At 44.9% G+C, this 21,873-nt stretch overlaps 1 protein-coding gene across 3 annotated transcripts in view; it reads right to left on the bottom strand.

Annotated features, from left to right (window-relative positions):
- Positions 1-2,192: 2,192 nt before the first annotated feature.
- The window catches only part of LOC115170984 (retinoic acid receptor alpha), a 183,959-nt gene continuing 164,278 nt past the window's right edge, over positions 2,193-21,873 (bottom strand). For all 3 annotated transcript variants that reach the window (XM_029727409.1, XM_029727408.1, XM_029727410.1), the window contains 7 exons: positions 20,903-21,051; positions 10,521-10,662; positions 6,852-7,012; positions 6,514-6,690; positions 5,890-6,094; positions 5,155-5,313; positions 2,193-4,465 (listed from right to left, as the gene is read on the bottom strand). In XM_029727409.1, the coding sequence (XP_029583269.1) occupies positions 4,260-4,465; positions 5,155-5,313; positions 5,890-6,094; positions 6,514-6,690; positions 6,852-7,012; positions 10,521-10,662; positions 20,903-21,051 (1,199 nt within the window). In that variant the 3' untranslated portion in view covers positions 2,193-4,259. The remainder of the gene's footprint in view (positions 4,466-5,154; positions 5,314-5,889; positions 6,095-6,513; positions 6,691-6,851; positions 7,013-10,520; positions 10,663-20,902; positions 21,052-21,873) is intronic.

Raw genomic sequence — 21,873 nt, 5'->3', positions numbered from 1 at the left:
TTGGTTTCATCAGACCAGAGAATCTTACTTAGTGCCTTTTACTGAATAGTAGCTTCCAGCTGGCCACTCTACCATAAAGGCCTGATTGGTAGAGTGCTGCAGAGATGGTTGTCCTTCTGGAAGATTCTCCCATCTCCACAGAGGAACTGGAGCTCTGTCAGAGTTAACGATTGGGTTCTTGGCCACCTCCCTGACCAAGGCCCTTCTCCTCAGATTGCCCAGTTTGGCCGGGCAGCCAGCTCTAGGAAGAGTCTTGGTGGTTCCAAACTTCTTCCATTTTAGAATGATGGAGGCCACTGTGTTCTTGTGGACCTTCAATGCTGCAGCAATGTTTTGGTACCCTTTCCCAGATCTGTGCCTCGATACAATCCTGTCTAGGCTTGGTTTTTGTTCTGACATGCACTGTCAACTGTGGGACCTTATTTAGACAGGTGTGTGCCTTTCCAAATCATGTCCAATCAATTGAATGTTCCACAGGTGGACTCCAATCAAGTTCTAGAAACATCTCAAGGATGATCAACGGAAACAGGATGCACATGAGCTCAATTTCAAGTGTCATAGCAAAGGATCTAAATACATATGTAAATAAGATCTGTTTTTTACTTTTAATACATTTGCAAAAAACATTTTTTTATTTTTCTTTATGGGGTATTGTGTATAGATTGATGAGGAAAATGTTTTATTTAATCAATTTTAGAATAACACTAACGTAACAAAATGTGGAATAGGGGTCTGAATACTTTCCAAATTTCATGAACTGGGAAATGTACAAATATTGAATTCAAATTGACTTCCAATTCAAAACAGATCAAACAGTTTAATTCCAACTCCAAAACTTGAAGATTTTGAATTTAATTCAATGTAAATTCTGCACTTCATGAGTGAATTCAAGAATCGAAATCGACCCCAACCCTGGTTTAAACCCTCCAAACTCACGTTCATTGTATAAATATGCCCATTTAACTTTATCTGGTTTGCGATTCCAAATAAAAGGAAAAAAATATATTGCGTCCCTTGAAAGAGGATTCTACACCATGAATAAATATGTAAACTGCGATATCACTAGAATGAATCACTGTAATTTTCACGTAGATCGACCGGTGTTATCCTCTCTGCGCTTTCAAGATCCTATTATGCTACATTTTCTATCAAAGTTAATTGCAAAATCACTCAACTTTTCAGGGATATGTACACAAAGCACATCAACGTTTGACTTTGAAGTCACACCTACTCATTCAAGAGTTTTTTTTATTTTTACTATGCCAAGAGTGTGCAAAGCTGTCATTAAGGCAAAGTGTGGCTACTTTGAAGATTCTTAAATATGTATATTTTGTTTGTTTAACAATTTGTTGGTTACTACATGATTACATGTGTTATTCCATAGTTTTGACATCTTCACTATTATTCTACAATGTAGAAAATAGTCCAAATAAAGAGAAACCCTGAAATGAGTAGGTGTGCCCAAACTTTTGACTGGTACTAATATATATATATATATATATATATATATATATATATACACAGAAAGACATTGTACAAAACATAAAAAACACCTTAATATTGTGTTGCACCCCCCATGAATGCTCCCAACAGTTGTGTCAAGTTGGCTGGATGTCCTTTTGGTGGTGGACCATTCTTGATACACAGGGGAAACAGTTGAGCGTGAAAAACCCAGTAGCGTTGCAGTTCTTGACACAAACAGGTACGCCTGACACCTACTACCATACCCCATTTAAAGGCACTTAAATATTTGGTCTTGCCCATTCACCCTCTGAATGGCACACCTACACAATCCATGTCTCAAGGCTTAAAAATCCTTATTTAACCTGTCTCCTCCCCTTCATCGACTGTGATTGAAGTGGATTTAACACGTGACATCAATAAGGGATCATAACATTTACCTTGATTCACCTGGTCAGTCTGTCATGGAAATAGCAGGTGTTCCTAATGTTTTGTACACTCAATGTATTGTCTAAACTAAATTGAGGGGCCAATAAGGCACCTAAAAAAAACAAGTCCCCCAAACAAAAACTGTAGTACAGCCCTTAAAGCGTCTCTGTATCTTGTATTTGTTATTGCAACGTGACCTGCTAGTCCCAGGTCCACCGAAATGCTGATAAGTCCCACCACAATCTTATTTTCAGCCTAACAGTGGACCCACCACCAGTTAAGAAACAACATTTAAAAACACACACAGGCAGGGTTCTTTATTAAATGTTATTCTCTTCGTTCAATGATCTGGCATAATCAAAACAGTTATTTATTTTATCCCCAAATGCTGGTTGACATCTGATTGCATTACAAGTGAGAGTGCAGGGGAAAAAACAGTTGTGCGTTGTGATACTGGCTGCAGAGAGGCTGGCCAATAGCAGCGTTCGATCTGTTGTGAAGGACAGATCCACTCCTACTGAACAGCAGAGGCAGTGGTGTTGTGGGGAAAAGAGATGGGTGGGCAAGTTACACTATTGTTTGTAAACAGTTGTTAGAGATGGGGGAATAGCTAACCTGATCCCAGATCAGTTTGTGTTGTCTTGCCATTGTCATGCATTGGTAAGACAGCACAAACTGATCTAGGGCCAGGCTAGGGAATAGCTAGGTACTCGGATGTGTCAGTAGAGTCAAGAACGACAGACAGATAAATACTAATGGTGTGTAAACAGAGGCAGTTGCGTTGCTGTGATAGATAAAGAGAGAGAGGTTCTGATACTGTGAAACAAACTTACAGAGGCAGTGCTGTTGTGTTGTGGGGGGAGTAGAGAGATGGGGAACATGTATACATACAGAGGCAGTGCTGTTGTGTTGTGGGGGAGTAGAGAGATGGGGAACATTTATACATACAGAGGCAGTGCTGTTGTGAGCGTACTGATATCGTGTCACAGAGTTTACATGGACATAGATAGATACATCCTACTGACAATGTGCTACAATGTGAGCATACTGGTAACGTGGTACAGTTTGTGACTGAGGGTGGGGGGTAATGGGAGCACATAGATATTGACAATGTGCTACAGTACAGAGGCAGTGCTGTTGGGGGGTAATACATACATTATCCAGACGTGGAATGAGAGAGGGACCACCTTGGGAAAAAGGGGGGGGGGGGGGTCACGGAGTTATTGGTCTTTAAATTGTCAAATCTTTCTTTTTTATTTCGGGTGAAGTATAAATTCAACTCTCTTTACTGGTTGTCAATGGCTATGGTGTTCCTAGCAGTCAGTCCCTTCCTTAAGCGGTCTAAACAGTCGATCAGTGATTCGTGCCTTCACTTCAGGATACCAAACAAGAAGAAAAAGCAAAACATAAAAGGCTTTGACAAAGTGAAAATTGGCTAGACTCCATGTACTTTAAAAACAACGGAATACATCTTATGTACATTATTTCATGGCTGCTATTTTCTTACAGGTCATCTTCATAACTCCACAACAACTTGACTCTAGATCATAAAACCACCACGTTTCCTTTTCTTTTTCTCCCATGAAAAAACTAAATGCTGTAAATGGAACAAAACAGAGAGATGCCAACCCAACCTGGTCCAATTTGTGTATCAATTTGATCCAACTTGTGAACGTGACAGTGCAAGAGGTCTAGTGCATAAAGTGAATTGCATCTGAAATCGTGTCATTTTTGTTCTACTTATCTTTTGATTTGATAGAAAAAAAAACACATATTTCCACTGTGACTACTTAGTGTGCTGATATTCCTGGGTGAAATGAAGAGAACAAAACACTTGGTCTGGGGAGGTGGGAGGGAATCACAAATAACATCTAAGTTCTTAGAACAGTGAGAAAAATACTGAGAAAAAGATAGCAACTTCTTTTATGCATCATTCCACCTGGACAATTCAAATTGCAATGATTACTTTTTCAATATATATATTTATATTTCCATATATCTTTTGTAAGAAAATCTTTCCCTCAAAGTTGTGAAGGAGAGGCAGGCCCCCTCTCCGAGCACCCCCCATTTGCTGTCCCTGACAACATTTAGGGATGACTCGTGCCCAATGTCCAGTGCCATCCAGATTCAGTCAAGTATGATAGTGCCTGGTCTGTTTCGGTGCCCGGTCTGGGGCTGAGATAGGGGGACGGCTGTCTGTCCATTGAGGCCTGCGTTTACCCTCAAAGTGTCAAAGTCCATCCCGGGTTGGGCCCAGGCTTGGCCCTCTTCCTAACCCCACTCCACTCTGGCCTGGTTTGTCACAGTATGGGAGTCTGTAGTCATGCCTTCTGGCTGTCCCAGCCTGGGGGGTGGTGGTGGACCCCCGTCTAAGGGGAGGGTGCAGGGGGGCTGCTGCGGGCTGAGCTGGGGGACAGGCTGGGGCTGCAGCTGCCTGGTGGGGCCCCTCCTCCGCTGGTGCGGCCCCCGCTGGCCCCCTGGCCCTCCAGACCCTCTGAGTTTTCCAGCATCTCCTGGATGAGAGGAGGCATGGAGCCTGGGATCTCCATCTTCAGAGTGATCACTCGCTCCGCTCCTGAAGGGGAGGGAGGGAGGGAGGGAGGGAGGGAGGGAGGGAGGAGAGGCAGAGAGAGAGAGTGTCATGTGTTGTGTTCCACAAGGTTCGGCCACTATAGCAAAATGTCATATGTAAGACCCTAAAAATGTAAGACCCTAAAAATGTATCTTCAAATAAATAATGCATGATATAGATATAAATGGTAGTAGTGTTGCACTGAGACTAGGGCTGGATTAATACAGGGGCTGAAGTCCCTGGGCCCAAGCCCGCAGGGGGCCGTAGGGGGCCCAAGCCCGTAGGGGACCAAGAGGTAAAAAATAAAAATAAAATTATATATATATATATATATATATATATATATATATATATATATACACACATATACATATACACATATATACATATATACATACATATATATATATATATATATATACACACATATACATATATACATATATACATACAATCACATGAGCCAACTCTCAAAGTTTAAAATACACCAGAGAGCATAATTTAGCCACAGAGGATCAATAGTTTCTAAAAATATACCTATGAATGAAGTTACATAACAAGCACATACAGGTAACTGCCAAAATAAAGTCAACCCCATCATAGTTTACCAAGCTACCAATGACTTCACACTGGAAGAAGTTTAAGCTACCTTATAAAAAAAAACAACGCAGTGTGCAGGCGTGTCCTCTCACCCTTGGCGCTGATGCTCCTGAGGTCCGTGATCTTCATCAGCATCTTGGGGAACATGTGTGGTTTGTGAGGCCTCCTCTTCCTCACGTAGATCTTCAGAGCTTCCAGTAGGGGCTCCTGTAGTACGTCCACCTTGTCTGCCTGCTCCAGATCCTGACGGTCTACACACACACACGCGCACACACACAGGCGCACACACAGACACACACACACACAGGCGCACACACAGACACACACACACAGGCACACGCACACGCACACAGGCACACAGACACACGCACACAGGAACGCACGCACATGCGCACACACACACACACACACAGGCGCACACACACACACACACACACACGCGCACACACAGGCGCACACACAGACACACACACACAGGCACACGCACAGACGCACACACACAGGCACACAGACACACGCACACAGGCACACAGACACACACGCACATGCGCACACACACACACGCGCGCGCGCACACACACACACACAGGCGCACACACACATGCGCACACACACACACGCACACACACAGGCGCACATGCACAGGCGCACACACACACACACAGGCACACACACACAGGCACACACACACACACAATGAAAAACACATCCTTAATACCCAATACTAATTTGCTTGAAAACAAATGACAATTGGCCTCTTGTGATATCAACTCCCGGCCCGGATAGGAGTGCAAGGCTGGATTTGAATCTAAACAGTGGTGCAGTACCTCCACACAGCAGACAGATGCCGCTGAGCAGGCCGGTCTCTGCGTCGTCCATCTCCAGAGGGAGGAGTGTTTGGGCAAAGGCGAACACCAGGTCTGTGAGCGGGCCAAAGCCTGCATTGTGCATTTGGGTCCTGTTCAGGGTCAGCCCGTCTGAGAACGTCATAGTGTCCTGGTCTGGAGTGTACCGCGTGCATATCCTCAGAATCTGAGGTAGAGGTAGAGAGAGGGAAGGAGGGAAAGGGGGAAAAGGAAGTAAGTCAGTCTTGCGAGCCGAAATGGCTCTTCAGAGCAGATCTCCTGTTTCTGTAGCGTGAGGCAGCTTGATGTACCAGTACACCCCCCAGACAGGATGCTAGTCTATCACAGGGCCTTACCCCCGATCTATCTCCTTAATGCTGAGTGCCAAGCAGAGACACATCGGGTAAAAAAATTTAGGACTCGGCCAGGGATCAAACTCCCAACCTTCCAATCTCAGGACGGACACTAACCACAAGGCCACATAGTTAGTTGGAAAGGGAAGGGGAGCACAAATATATTGTTGTTCACTTTCTGTAGATGTTTTGCTTTTTGTAATAAATATACATATGTCCTAGTGTGTGTGTGTGTGTGTGTGTGTCTCCTCACCAGTATGTCCAGACAGGCAGCCTTGAGCAGGGTGATCTGGTCAGCGATAGTCAGGGTGGTGAAGCCTGGCAGGTGCTTGGCAAACTCCACCGTCTTGATGATACACTTAGTGGACAGCTCACTGAACTTATCCCACAGGTTTACATCTAGAGCCACGCGGTGCTCTGCACTGTTATTCTGTAGGGAGGGAAAGGGAGAGGGAGATGCATACATATAGGTTATTCTGTGATTCTACAAATACATTGGTTGGTATGTTGAGAGTGCATGTTAGTGGATGTTTGTAATACCCAAACATGTTGGCAGAGTGGGGGTAATGTGTGTGTGTGTATATAAGTCACCGTGGTGTATTTGCCCAGCTGACAGAGCGAGGGAAAAGTCTCCTTATGGGCCTTGCGGACGCGTTCGATCATCTGCTCTGTCTCGGTACTCAGCACATAGATCTCAGTACACTCTGGCTTCTTCTCCTCCTTCTTCTTCTTGTTCCTGTCGTTCCTCACCGCTGAGGGAGGGAGAGAAAGAGACGAAGAGACGGAGAGAGAGAGTTATCCTTTGGGCTCAAATGGCAATTTTCAGGGATATGTGAACACTAACCAGTACAGGTTCACCTCACAATCCTCACATGGCCATGCCATCTCCGGCCAAAGAGAGAACACAGAGGCAGTCAGAAAAATGGCCGCTATCCCTGAGACCAGACACTGCTGGAAACACAAACGCTGATCAGCTGGGACATTGTACGTCGGGGGAATACACACATCAACCACTAGATGGAAACATATACACTTTTCATCCTCACCCTGGCACACACGCAGAGACAGAGAGACAGAGAGAGAGAGACAGAGAGAGAGAGACAGAGAGAGAGAGACAGGGAGAGAGAGACAGAGAGAGAGAGAGAGACAGAGAGAGAGAGACAGAGAGAGAGACAGAGAGAGAGACAGAGAGAGAGACAGAGAAAGAGACAGAGAGAGAGACAGAGAGAAAGACAGAGAGAATAAAAAATGTGTTAGCCGTGTGTTATGTGAGAAATATGGCCGAGGAGAGGGTGTGAGTGAAATGTATGTGGGAGACAGAGAGAGGGGGAGAGAGCTGAAGTGCTTTGATGTGACAGTGTGAAAGGAGCTTAAGAAGGAGAATCTGTGTGTCGCTGATCTGGCACAATACAGACAGGGAGACATTGGAGAGTTGGGACTAACTCCAAACAGCAGCAACACACACACACACACACACACAATCTCTCTCTCCCTCTCCATCTCTCCACATTCTGTCTATCCTCCTCTAGCGGCCCACTGTATCACCACTAGAAGTCGACCGATTAATTATGGCCGGTTTCAAGTTTTCATAACAATCGGTAATCAGCCGTTTTGGACGCCGATTATGGCCGATTACATTGCAATCCACGAGGAGACTGCGTGGCAGGTTGACCATCTGTTACGCGAGTGCAGGTCAAAAGGACCTTGTGGCTGCAAGGAGGCAAGGTAAGTTGCTAGCGAGCATTAAAAACGTATCTTATAAAAAACATATTTGACCATATTAATGACCAAAGGCTCATATTTCTGTGTGTTTATTATAATTAAGTCTATGATTTGATATTTGACAGAGCAGTCTGACTGAGCGGTGGTAGGCAGCAGCAGGCTCGTAAGCATTCATTCAAACAGCACATTCCTGCGTTTGCCAGCAGCTCTTCGCTGTGCTTCAAGCATTGCGCTGTTTATGACTTCAAGCCTATCAACTACCGAGATTAGGCTGGCAATACTGTAGTGCCTATAAAAACATCCAATAGTCAAAGGTATATTAAATAGAAATGGTATAGAGAGAAATAGTTCTTTAATTCCTTAAATAACTACAACCTAAAACTCCTTACCTGGGAATATTGAAGACTCATGTTAAAAGGAACTTTAGCTTTTTTTAACATGGCACATATTGCACTTTTACTTTCTTATCCAAAACAGTTTTTGCATTATTTAAACCAAATTGAACATGTTTCATTATTTATGAGACTAAATTGATTTTATTTATGTATTATATTAAGTTAAAATAAGTGTTCATTGTTCATTCAGTATTGTTGTAATTGTCATTATTACAAATATATATACATATCCTCACTCTATTAAGAGATGCCAAATCAAGACAATGACACATATATGAGTGAGTGAGTGAGTGAGTGAATGAGTGAGAGAGCGTGAGAGAGCGTGAGAGAGCGTGAGAGAGCGTGAGAGAGCGTGAGAGAGCGTGAGTGAGCGTGAGTGAGCGTGAGTGAGTGAGTGAGTGAGTGAGTGAGTGAGAGAATCGGAAAGAAGAAGGGAACCATGATAAATAAGATGCTCTCTTTCCTCAGGGCAGCGCAGCACTGTTCACTATGTTTGTGACACCGTTGTTCCCCAGAGACAGAGCTGCCAGCGTGGGCCCAGAAAACACAACCTAATGAAGCCATTAAAGAACTATTAGCCTGGCACTCCAATCAGTCATGGTGCACACACACACACACACACACACACACACACACACACACACACACACACACACACACACATACACAGGAAAACGGAGATGGCATGTATGTGTACTCCCCCTCCCCACAACTCGTCATCAAGCTTTGATTATTTCAATCAGCTGTGTGGGGCTATGGCAAAAAACCTAAAACGTGCACCCTGGGGGGGGGGGGGGGGGGGGGGGGCAGGACAGAGTTTGGGTAACCCTGGTGTAAATGACATGTGATAATGACATGTGAATCTGCTTGTTGTGAGTGTTTGGTGGTGGTGGTGGTGGTGGAGGGGAAAGACTTAGTAAATAGCAGTGTGTCACCCCCCCTTCAGAGATAAGAGCCTTACTGTTAGTGGTTCTAGGTTGAACGGCTCAAAGGTCAATCCAAAGGGGTTAAGATAGCCTTGGCCACACACACCGCCCAGCTACACAACTCAATATAGATCCCAATTTAAAACGCAAAACACACACACACACACACACACACACACACAGATTTTGTCAAATAAAAAAATGTAAAACACCACAACACACTGTGCCACTTCCCAGGTGTAGTAACATACTCCCCACCACTAGATGGCAGTGGTTGATTTCCCTAGCGGCCTTGACTGGGATGAATGTTGCTGTAAACCACTGGCTCGGAACACTAAGGAGGACAACTCACTTACAGGGGGCCTAGAGGATAACGTGCTAGGAGATTGTTTTAGCGCTTAGCCTCATTGAAGCCTATAGGGGGACATACAGTGTGTGTGAGCATATGTGTAGGAGGGCGTGGACCGAGGGAGGGAAGCCATCATGGGGTGTGTGGTGGGTTGTGCATTATTGCTTCTTGATATAAAAACGTCTTGAAATGTATTGGAACCATCACTTTTTGCCATGTCAGCGCGCGGCGCGTCGAATATCTACTTCGGGAAGGCATTTCTTGGGAGACAGCATTCACTCAGAAGAGACAGGCGAATGAACGAACGAGAGAGGGATGTTTACTGTTCATTTTTATTGTTTATCTCACTGTTGTTTATTATCTACTTCCCTTGCTTTGGCAATGTAAACATACGTTTCCCATGCCAATAAAGGCCTTAAATGTATTTATTTTTTATAATAAAAACAATTGAGAGAGAGAGGAGAAACTACGTTTCCCATGCCAATAAAGCCCCTTAAATTGAAATTGAGAGAGAGAGAGAGACAGAGAGAGAGAGAGAGAGAGAGACAGAGAGAGAGAGACAGAGAGAGAGAGACAGAGAGAGAGACAGAGAGAGAGACAGAGAGAGAGAGAGACAGAGAGAGAGAGAGACAGAGAGAGAGACAGAGAGAGAGAGAGAGAGACAGAGAGAGAGAGACACAGAGACAGAGACACAGAGACAGAGAGACACAGACAGAGACACAGAGACACAGAGACAGAGAGAGACAGACAGACAGACAGACAGACAGACAGACAGACAGACAGACAGACAGACAGACAGAGAGACAGAGAGACAGAGAGACAGAGAGACAGAGAGACAGAGAGACAGAGAGAGAGAAATAGTACTCACACTCCTTGGACATGCCCACTTCTAAACACTTCTGCAGGCGGCAGTACTGGCAGCGGTTGCGGGTGACCTTGTTGATGATGCAGCCCTTCTCGCGATGACAGGTGTACACCATGTTCTTCTGGATGCTACGCCGGAAGAAACCCTGAGAGGACGAGAGAGGTTCGGGTGTTACATTTGCTTTAAGTTTTGCTTTGGCAATATACAAATATGAATGACATGCTTTGACGCCAATGTAGCATCATGGAAGTCATGGAAGTGAAAAAGACTAGAATAGGAAGAAGAGAGAGGGGGTTGGGCCGATAAAAGGTCCTTTTTGACAGCAGCGGTATCACTGAGATGGTAAAACTAGAACAGGTGATATATTATTGACGATATATCGTATCCTTTTGCCAATATCTCACTACTATTTTTGCGCTGGTTGGCTGTACATGCACCAACGCGCCAGTAGTTCTCCTTCATAGCTTGTTTCTGCATCTCCTTTTTAAAATAGGGAGCCTATTTGTTTTCAGAACTTTCATTTCCATGACTGATCACTTGTTTTCTCGCGGCTCTCTCTCTCTCTCTCTCTCTCTCTCTCTCGTCCCTCTGCAGCAGACATACCCTGAGCAATATGTTTGGAACATCGAAAATCACAGTATCGAATCACAATAGATATAGAATTGTTGGCAATTCCCAGCCCTAATATGTAACATGCTGCCTTCACTCTCTCTCACACACACACACACACACACACACACACACACACACACACACACACACACACACACACACTCGACTTCCTTAAAAACAGTGCCCACACAGTGTTCAACTTCCCTTTCTGTGTGTGTGTCTGTCAGAGAGAACAGCGTCCAGCCACGTGTTTCTCCACAGTGACTAACAGTGGCACCACCACCACACGTGCTACGCTCCGCTCAGAATCACGCTCCGCTCAGAATCACGCTCCGCTCAGAATCACGCTCCCCTCTGAATCACGCTCCCCTCTGAATCACGCTCCCCTCTGAATCACGCTCCCCTCTGAATCACGCTCCCCTCTGAATCACGCTCCCCTCTGAATCACGCTCCACTCTGAATCACGCTCCACTCTGAATCACGCTCCACTCTGAATCACGCTCCACTCTGAATCATGTCACAATCTGCTATTCGGCATTTTAAACGAGGCTGTTAACATATTTTAGGACACGACTTTTACAACCCACTAAGCTGAGGGAAATGTGCTAGCTTTGGCAGCGTGTGGACACTTTTGATGCCAGTAGAGCAATTTGATGTGGAAAACAGTGTGTGGGAACGACGAAGTTTGTTGGGCATTAACAGCTGACATTTTAGTAATTTAACAGGTGGTTTTATTCAGAGCGACTGTAGATACATTTTCGTACCTTCTTTTTGTTGTACTGGTCCCCTGTGGGAATCGAACCCACAACCCTGGGGTTGAACCGCCATGCTCTACCAACGTGGGACCATTAACTGTGTGTGTGTGTGTCTGTGCATCTATGTGGGCCTAGCTTGGACAGGGGCTAGGTTAGTTGTGCCACACCGGGTGGGCATTAACTCACTAGTCTTAAGCACTGATGAGCTCCCATTGGTTAATCCCTTAAGGGGCTTATGTGCAGGCAGGGCCTGGTGGCATGGGGGGGGGGGGGCATCATACTAACTCCCATTCCTCTTCAGATGAAGCCCCAGACAGTGCCCTACTTTTCCATAGAGACGGTGACCGCAAGAGACTGACAGGCAAGTAGTGTGGGAAGCTTTCTACCTATTGTGTGTGTGTGTGTGTGTGTGTGTGTGTGTGTGTGTGTGTGTGTGTGGCAGATGCTCGGCAAATACAACGCACGTTTGTTAAACACAATGCACGTTTCACTGTCATCTTGTGAATGTCTTGATCAAGGTCACTGTTCAGAACATTGACAATGAACAGTGCAGATGTAATAGTGTTTGTGTGTTGGAGTAACTCATACAGATACGGTCATTCAGAGACTAACAGAAGTGGAGAGCCTATGTTGCTGACCTATGAACCAGTCATCGTGACGGGATGAGTGAGTGATGGCATACAGAGAGAGGTAGAGGGTGCTGGACAGAAACACACTAAGTATGCCAAACATTAGGAACACCTTCCTAATATTGAGTTGCAACCCGTTTTGCCCTCAGAACAGCCTCAATTCATCAGGACATGGACTCTACATGGTGTTGAAAGCGTTCCACAGGGATGCTGGCCCATGTTGACTCCAATTATTCCCACAGTTGTGTCAAGTTGGCTGGATGTCCTTTGGGTGGTGGACCATTCTTGATACACACGGGAAACTGTTGTGCATGAAAAACCCAGCAGCGTTGCAGTTCTTGACGCAAACCGGTGGCACCTACTAACATACCCTGTTCAAAGGCACTTCATATTTTGTCTTGGCCATTCACCCTCTGAATGGCACACATACACAATCCATGTCTCAATTGTCTCGAGGCTTAAAAATCCTTATTTAACCTGTCTCCTCCCCTTCATCTACACTGACTGAAGTGGATTTAACAAGTGACACCAATAAGGGATCATAGCCCGGGCTTCAACTGGTCAGTCGAGGTCATGGAAAGAGCAGGTGTTCCTAATGTTTTGTACACTCAGTGCATGTGCCGACATGTGAAATAGGACAACAGATTTTACAGAAAAACAGATAAATATTTGAAAAGACAGGTAAAGAACAAAAGCCCAGCTAAAAAGGACGATCAGATAGACAGAGAGAAGATGAGCAGACAGGCGAGCAAACAAACCAAAATATCAAACGTAAACAGAGGGCAAATACAAAGAGATAGAAAGGGATGAATAAACAGGCTGTAAAGAGAGACGGAGAGCAAACATGAACAGATGTACAGCCAGATGCACAGAATAATGAACTGGAGAGAAAATAAAAGAACGATGCCCTGCGGAAACTAAAAGTAATGCTTGTGGCGACAATTTGTATATCCCTAATCCCTAATCCACTCCATCGCACACAAACACTATTGTGGGGGAGATTAAATGGCGACAGCCCCTAATGTCAGCAGACCAGAGTTGGTGTGTGTGTGTGTGTTGTGGCAGAGTGCACAGGCCAGGCCAACCACTCCTCTGCTTTGAGCCCTGTGTGAATGTCAGGTGACCCGTTAATCCCCCCAAGTCTGTCGCCCTTAAAATCAGGATCAGCGGAGCCAACATGGATGACTTGAAACGTACCATACATTAGCAAATTTAGCACATCTGACGTCGTCCATTTTGTGCCAAATGGCCCTGGTTTCCTCAGCTTATGGGGTTTGTAAAGGTAGAGAAATGTAACAATGCAGCCGGTGATGGAGTCAGTGTGGACATGATGGGGCGTGAATCTAGCCCCGTTTGACTGCGCTGCGGTCGCATAGTGAACATACTGTATGTAAGCCTACCCTCCCAGCAGAAGGTAGTCAGTCATGTTACGACAGGGGCACTGCCAATGTGGTGAGTGATGCCCTCTCCACATGCCAGAGGAGATTCCTGTGCCCAGTTTGGCAGTGGCACTGCTTGGCATGGCAGTGGCACAACCAAGAAAAATATTAAGCCCTTTTACTGGGTAAGTCTCCGTGCTATCATATTTATAGACTCCCACTGATTCAAACAGCAAATTCTTCATAACATCAGGCATTAGTATTAGGTCAACTTGGAATCCATGGAAAACTAGCAGTAAGCACTAACTAAACAAGGTCCATTGTTGTTCTAGTGGTGTGTGTTTGATGCTTCATAGGATTATGCTGCCCTACACAGGCCAATAAGCATCAAACACAGGCCAATCAGCATCCAATACAAGTAGAGCGAGACCCTACTCCTCGAGCTACAGATATCTAGGAACTGATGTAGAAAGACTAGCCTACACTCCCTAGAAAGAGTGTGAGAGTGATACCCTCTCAATCTCTCAAATATGCATTACAATATCACAGCCGGCATGAAATAATCATGGCGGAAAGACGTGAGCTAGGTGACTTCGCACCGCTGCAAGCGCCATGGTCGTGTAACTCCCCTACCACTCTTCATGCAGTCCAGGGCTGTGGTTTTATTATGGCGTCGAAGTGTACGTCCCACAGGGCACCACAATAGGGTGTGACTTGGGATGCAGTCACAGGGAGGAACTCTTTCTCTCGGATTCTGCTATGGGCTGGGATGAGGGTTCTAACTTCTAGGTGGCATTCAGCTGGGTGGTTGATGCCTTACTGACGCTCCTCTGCTCTCTCTTCCTAGAGAGGTCCTGGGTTTGAGGTCAGATAGGAAGGATACCTCAGGCAAGAAGGTCTCTAATGGCGCAATTCCACTAGAGGAACCAGACGGCGACGGGCCGTGGCAGAACCAGCACGAACTAGCCTTTAGCCTGGCTATTTTGTGCCATCCTTTTACTTTTTGTTTGCGGGCAGCAATGGAGAGTGAACAGAATAGAGGAGGACAGCTGAAAAGAGCCTGAGAAATGCGCAACGTATCATCATGCGAAGAGAGGATCGTTTCAGCCGGTTGAAAGACCAGCTTACGCGTCGAAAGGCTCTTCCCAGATGCTCAAAATATATTTTTTTTAGCTTTAGAGGTATTGGTTGGTGTAGGTGTACCGTTCGTAGTCAGATTTCCCTTCTCTTTTAAATATGGAACCACCGACTGGTGCATGAGTGTTAACAACATACGTGACACACACTGTGACATCATTGTGTGAGACCAATCATTGAGTACAGGCATGTGTAACCCCACCCACCAGCCTACTTGGTTCGACGTCAGTACCAGACGTCAAACGAGGCTGAATATCCCACTTGGTTCCAGGAATCAAGTGGGCCATTGGAAAATGGAAATGAAATAGGAACCGTGATATTCACGGGCACGGCCCTGCAGTGGAAAAGCCACTCGGAAGACCTTTGATGGCTCCTAGCCGCCACGCCACTGAGGGTGCATTTGAAGATGTGAAAGGAGAAAGAGGAGAACGGGTGGGAGAGTGGAGAGCACTTCTCTGCACATGGGAGTCCCTATGATACATATGGACCTCTGTTGAGAGGCATACTACGAACACACAAATGCACATGCACCTACTAAATAGTATGTCCAAAACAGTCCGTTTCCTCTCGCTTGTCTTTTTAACAGCTACAGCTGCTAGTGGCCTGAAATCCCCTGGACTGAAGCTCAGTAATTACAAGGTGTGAAGACCGTTCTGGCAGCAGAGGGCTGGTGCCGTGGTCGAAGACCGGCCTAGACCACTGGAACTACAACCATAGCTAAACAACTACACTGTGGCTAAACTACAGGAGCTAGAGCTAACAATACAGTAAGAGGACTAGAGCCGTGTTCGGATACTCATACTAAATGCACTAATTGAGTATGTAGTATGCTTATTGGTCATAGTATGGATATAGTTAGTATGCCAAAAGTTCCCGGATGTCGTACTACATTCGCCAAAATACGAAGTATACAAGCAGTGGACACCATTTCTGTGCTTTTAGGGCCCATGATGCAATTCTTCAGAAAACGGGCGTGGCTTGACAACGTTTTCAGATTTAAAGAAATGGCGTAAAATATGCTGCCGAAGTCCGACGAGAGCGGATACAAATTCATTGATTTAACTAATTCTGAAAATGTTGAGCAACGTAATGAAGTAATGACTTTTCAAATAAGTTACGTTACACGTTATGTTGGCTGACAATTTACAAGTTACGCTATCTTGCATTACAGCAGTATGTACTGCTATGTTTACTCGTTACCTAACGTTAGTTGGCTACTAACACATCAAACTTGCCAGGCAGCATATTAACTATATGCCATCTAACTACCCAACGTTTATTGACTTGATTATTCACATCGTTCTTAGCTAAGTGGTATAGTCGTTGGGCGTTCTTAATGGACATTGTTAATTATGGCCATCTACTCCGATTTCAGAGCACTCTCGTCTGAGTGTGCCAGAGCACAGAACAACTTGTGAATTTACGAACGCTCAACACCTGTTGAATATAGCCGGTGTCAGTAAGCCTCTGCAAAAAAACATAATTAAATTGTTTCCAGTAGAACAGTTACAGTCACCAATGCTCTGGATAACATGAAAACAGCCTAACCAGCTCTGCTAGGGAGAGTAAAATGGTCAGAGTGAGGTGTTCTCTCATTTGTGTCTGGAAGTATCTAGCCAATGTTAGCCTGTTAGCTTGGGCGCTTGACTGCCGTTGTGAGGTCAGAACACTCGGATCGACACTACTCATCCGCCAGAGCGTCCAGCGTGCGCTCTGAACGCTCCGACAGCAAAACACTCTGAATTTACGAATGGGCAGTCCGACAACACTCTGAATTTACGAACGGAGGAGAAGATGGAAGGTCTAGGTTTGGTGAGGGTTAAAAGTACACATACAGATGTCGGGAACACAAACTACACTGCCCATACACACACCTGAAAAACACACACACAGGTTTCAGCCAGGCAGAATGAATGCCCTGTGGAACCCATGGGTTAAGGGTCTATAAATAAAGAGTGGATGACCCGAATAGAGAGCAAGAGAGAGAGTGAGAGAGACAGAGATAGATAGAGCAACAGAATGAAGAGAGACATGGGTGAAGTTAGCAGGTAGCTCAACAGCAAAAGAAAGATGAATATAGAGAGATTATCATAGAGAGATGGAAACAGAGAAAAAGAGATGCAGTAAGAGAGGAGGATGAGACAGAAGAGAGAGAGAGAGAACCTGACAGGACTCTGTGGACCTATATCTGATATGGGATCCTTGATCTCTTCCTGGCCACCGGCCGACCCCTGATCTCTTCCTGGCCGCCGGCCGACCCCTGATCTCTTCCTGGCCGCCGGCCGACCCCTCGGTCTCTCTCACACAGTATCTAGCGGACTGACTATTGGAATGTGTGAGAATAATACCACTGAAGCCATGTTTGGTATCTGTACTGAAAACGTCTTCCCTGAAGTGAACTCTGATGCCATCTATATGAATGTATGATCTCTGTGGTTATGGGTAGTTGTTCAGAGTGAACTCTGATGACACCGTATGCAAGGATTTCCTTTGTGCCGTCTCAGGAATGCGGCCCGGTCTCTGGTATAAATGAAATGAAGGTCTCTAATCCTGCCCGTGGGAAAAGGCTTTCTGAAAACGCTTCTCTCTTTTAGGTTAGCCTATAGGCCTAGATTGTCTGTTTTGTTCATGCATGTTGGATGCGTTTGCAGTTTGTTTTGGTTGCGTTTCAGATGATTTTGAACCCAAAAGAAATGAATGGTAAATAATGTAGTGTCATTTTGGAGTGGCCTTTATACATGCTAACCTCCCCTGTTATTGGCATGTCCTGGGGCTTTGATCTTTAACCCTCTGTAACGTTCTCACTCATCATTATTCACGATTCATTATCCGTAATCATGGTAGCATCCACACTAGAAACATTCTATTCTTATTTATAATATAAGTGACTCCAAAATGACATTTTACATTTTTTTACATTTTAGTCATTTCGCAGACGCTCTTATCCAGAGCGACTTACAGTAGTGAATGCATACATTTCATACATGGCCCCCCGTGGGAATCGAACCCACAACCCTGGCATTGCAAATACCATGCATTGCAAATACCATGCTCTACCAACTGAGCTACAGGGAATGACACAATACATTATTTACCATTCATTTCTATTGGGCACAAAATAATCTGAAACACAACCTAAATGAACTGTGTACAAAACAGATTACTTGTGTATATGCAAATGCATCCAACAAGTTCGTAGTCACAACGTTGATGTAGTCATAGCATGTTAGGAATATGGGACCAAATACCTAACTTTTGAACACTTTATTTCTAAGAATCTTTATGGGTGTCAATAATATGGACCCCTACCTTTTTGAGAAGAAAAATGATTACTTGTTAAAGAAAATCTGTTGTGTTCATATAAAATAATATAATTCACATACTAATTAGCCTGGTTCACCAACTACTTCTCAGAGTTCGGAGTGTCAAATCGGACGTCCTGTTGTCCGGACCTCTGGTAGTCTCTATGGGGATGCCACAGGGTTCAATTCTTGGGCCGACTCTTTTCTCTGTATATATCAATGATGTCGCTCTTGCTGCTGGTGAGTCTCTGATCCACCTCTACGCAGACAATACCATTCTGTATACATCTGGCCCTTCTTTGGACACTGTGTTAACAAACCTCCAGACGAGCTTCAATGCCATACAACCCTCGTTCCGTGGCCTCCAACTGCACTTAAATGCTAGTAAAACTAAAAATGCATGCTCTTCAACCGATCGCTGCCCGCACCCGCCCGCCCGACTAGCATCACTACTCTGGACGGTTCTGAATTAGAATATGTGGACAACTACAAATACCTAGAGGTCTGGTTAGACTGTAAACTCTCCTTCCAGACTCACATTAAGCATCTCGAATCCAAAATTAAATCTAGAATCGGCTTCCTATTTCGCAACAAAGCCTCCTTCACTCATGCTGCTAAACATACCCTCAGAAAACTGACTATCCTACCAATCCTTGACTTCGGCGATGTCATTTACAAAATATCCTCCAGCACTCTACTCAGAAAATTGGATGTAGATATCACAGTGCCATCCGTTTTGTCACCAAAGCCCCATATACTACCCACCACTGTGACCTGTATGCTCTCAATGGCTGGCCCTCGCTACATATGTCGCAAAACCCACTGGCTCTAAGTCATCTATAAGTCTTTGCTAGGTAAAGCCCCGCCTTATCTCAGCTCACTGGTCACCATAGCAACACCCACCCGTAGCACGCGCTCCAGCAGGTATATTTCACTGGTCACCCCCAAAGCCAATTCGATTGGCCACCTTTCTTTCCAGTTCTCTGCTGACAATGACTGGAACAAATTGCAAAAATCACTGAAGTTGGAGACTTATATCTCCCTCTCTAACTTTAAGCATCAACTGTCAGAGCAGCTTACCAATCACTGCACCTGTACACAGCCCATCTGTAAACAGCACACCCAACTACCTCATCCCTATATTGTTACTTATTTTTGCTCTTTTGCACCCCAGTATCCCCACTTGCACATCATCATCTGCACTTCTATGACTCCAGTGATAATGCTAAATTGTAATTATTTCACCACTATGGCCTATTTATTGCCTTACCTCCCTAATCTTACTACATTTACACACACTGTATATAGATTTTTCTATTGTGTTATTGACTGTACGTTTGTTTATGTGTAACTGTGTTGTTTTTGTCGCACTGCTTGGCTTTATCTTGGCCAGGTCGCAGTTGTAAATGAGAACTTGTTCTCAACTGGCCTACCTGGTTAAATACAGGTGAAATTAAACAATTAAAAAATAAACATAGAATATAGCTCAGTATTTTAATCATTTATTTTATCAAGTCATTATTGCTCATCTTTATCAAAAGGTGGCAATCATTTCAGACCCAACTATATATATATATATATATATATATATATATATATATATATATATATATACACATATATGATCAATATTACACGTAGTGTGTGTGCGGCTGTGCACATGCTCATCAAGTCTGAATGCCTGTGTACATCAATAGATTATTTTGGATGTGTATGTTGATTACAGAGTGCATGAGTGCGAGTGTGTGTGTGTCTATATTCCTCTGCTGTTTTGACAGCTCTGTTATTAGGGATGACAACTAGGCTAAAGTCCAAACAGCACATTTGCAGACAGGCATTTCCCTAAATCTGGGGATGGGGGATGAGTATTCCAATCCCCCCCCCCCCCACAAAAAAAAACCTCCAGCTAAAAGAAAAGTAGACCAGATACACACATCCTCCAGGGACCCAAAAAAGAGAAACAACCAGGGGAAAAAAGAGGGGGAAAAACATGCCCATTTAATGAAGATTTCTTCCAGGAGATGGAAGAAGGGTTTGCGTGGGAGCAGGAGAGGACTGTATGTATGTGTGTGTGTTTCATGACAGCCTAGTTAAAGTCATTCACTACCTAACCATCAAACGCGCACACACGCTACACCTATGGGAGGGGGACTGTGTAGTCATGCTAGTTAGGCTTGCACTAACCTGTGCTTCACCTCAGTCCCAGTGAAGGGCCAATATACATTCAGATGCTGGCAACCTTCAATTATTGAAGATACTTTATATAGCATGCTGGAGCTCAATCTGGTAGCGGGAGGCTTTTCCAGGCCGGAGTAGTCAGTCTACACAGTTATGGTGTAGAACTCTGGTACTGGTTTTTACTCTCTCCGCAGCACTTGACTGATATTTAAAGTCATTCACTGGCCTGAGAGTTCAGGATTCCCAAGTCCTTGGGGGACAGAGCGAGAGAGAGGGCGACAGAAGAGTAAGAACGAGCGAGCAAAAGAGAGAAAGAGAGGTGAAGAGAGAGAGAGAGAGAAACACAATGTGAGATGGATGGAGAGAAAAAGAGCACGGCCACAAGCGTCTCACCTTGCAGCCCTCGCAGGCGCTGACTCCGTAGTGGTATCCCGAGGACTTGTCCGCACAGACGAAGCAGGGTTTGTAGATTCGCGGGGGAGGGGGCGGCGAGGGGGGACTGGGGACTATCTCCTCTGAGCTGGTGCTCTGGGTCTCTATGGCTGCACAGAGACAGAGAGAGAGAGAGAGAGACAGAGACAGAGACAGAGACAGAGAGACAGAGACAGAGACAGAGACAGAGACAGAGAGAGAGAGAGAGAGAGAGAGAGAGAGAGAGAGAGAGAGAGAGAGAGAGAGAGAGAGAGAGAGAGAGAGAGAGAGAGAGAGAGAGAGAGAGAGAGAGAGAGATTAGGTTAGTTTAAACTATAGGGCTGGGTAATCTTAAAAAGACAACTATGCTATTACTCAGCATAATCACCGATTAAGACATGGTGGAAACAAGTGACGACGACACATTGCGACAAGTTGACCGTATGAAAGATTCAGTGGAACCACAGTTGGTCATTGGGTAGGTAACTTGTAACACAGTTCACTTGAATAATTACCACACTTTGATGTAACTGCATTTTGCTCCGGGAAAAAAAGAGAGGAGAGAGGAGAGACAGAGGTTAAGTGACAGATTCAAATAGATCAAAAGAGAATTAGGATGAAAGAGTGAATGGGAATATGAGAGAGAGAGAGAAGCACATGGTGATAAAGCAGATGATGTTACCGGCTGTGGTGGGCCTCTCCCTAGAAAGCCTCTATAATCACCCCGTGTGAGAGGCAACCTGCTGTGGAGAATAGGTTGAGTTGGCCCACGACCTGCTTTCTGCTTCATAGAAAGCATGCGCACGCACACACACACTGGGAGTAGTGCCAGCAATAATGAATGGAGATGTGCTTGTCACCGAGGAGAGAGAGAGAGAAAGAGGCAGGAGAAATACACAAAACTGCTCCATTAAAGAGCTCTGGAGAACACACAGCCATGTCAGCAACCATGG

Source organism: Salmo trutta, chromosome 32 (assembly GCF_901001165.1).
Source record: "Salmo trutta chromosome 32, fSalTru1.1, whole genome shotgun sequence".
Classification (NCBI taxonomy): Eukaryota; Metazoa; Chordata; class Actinopteri; order Salmoniformes; family Salmonidae; genus Salmo; species Salmo trutta.
Note: the sequence above shows the minus strand (reverse complement) of the source record. Positions and strands in the feature narration are given on the sequence as shown.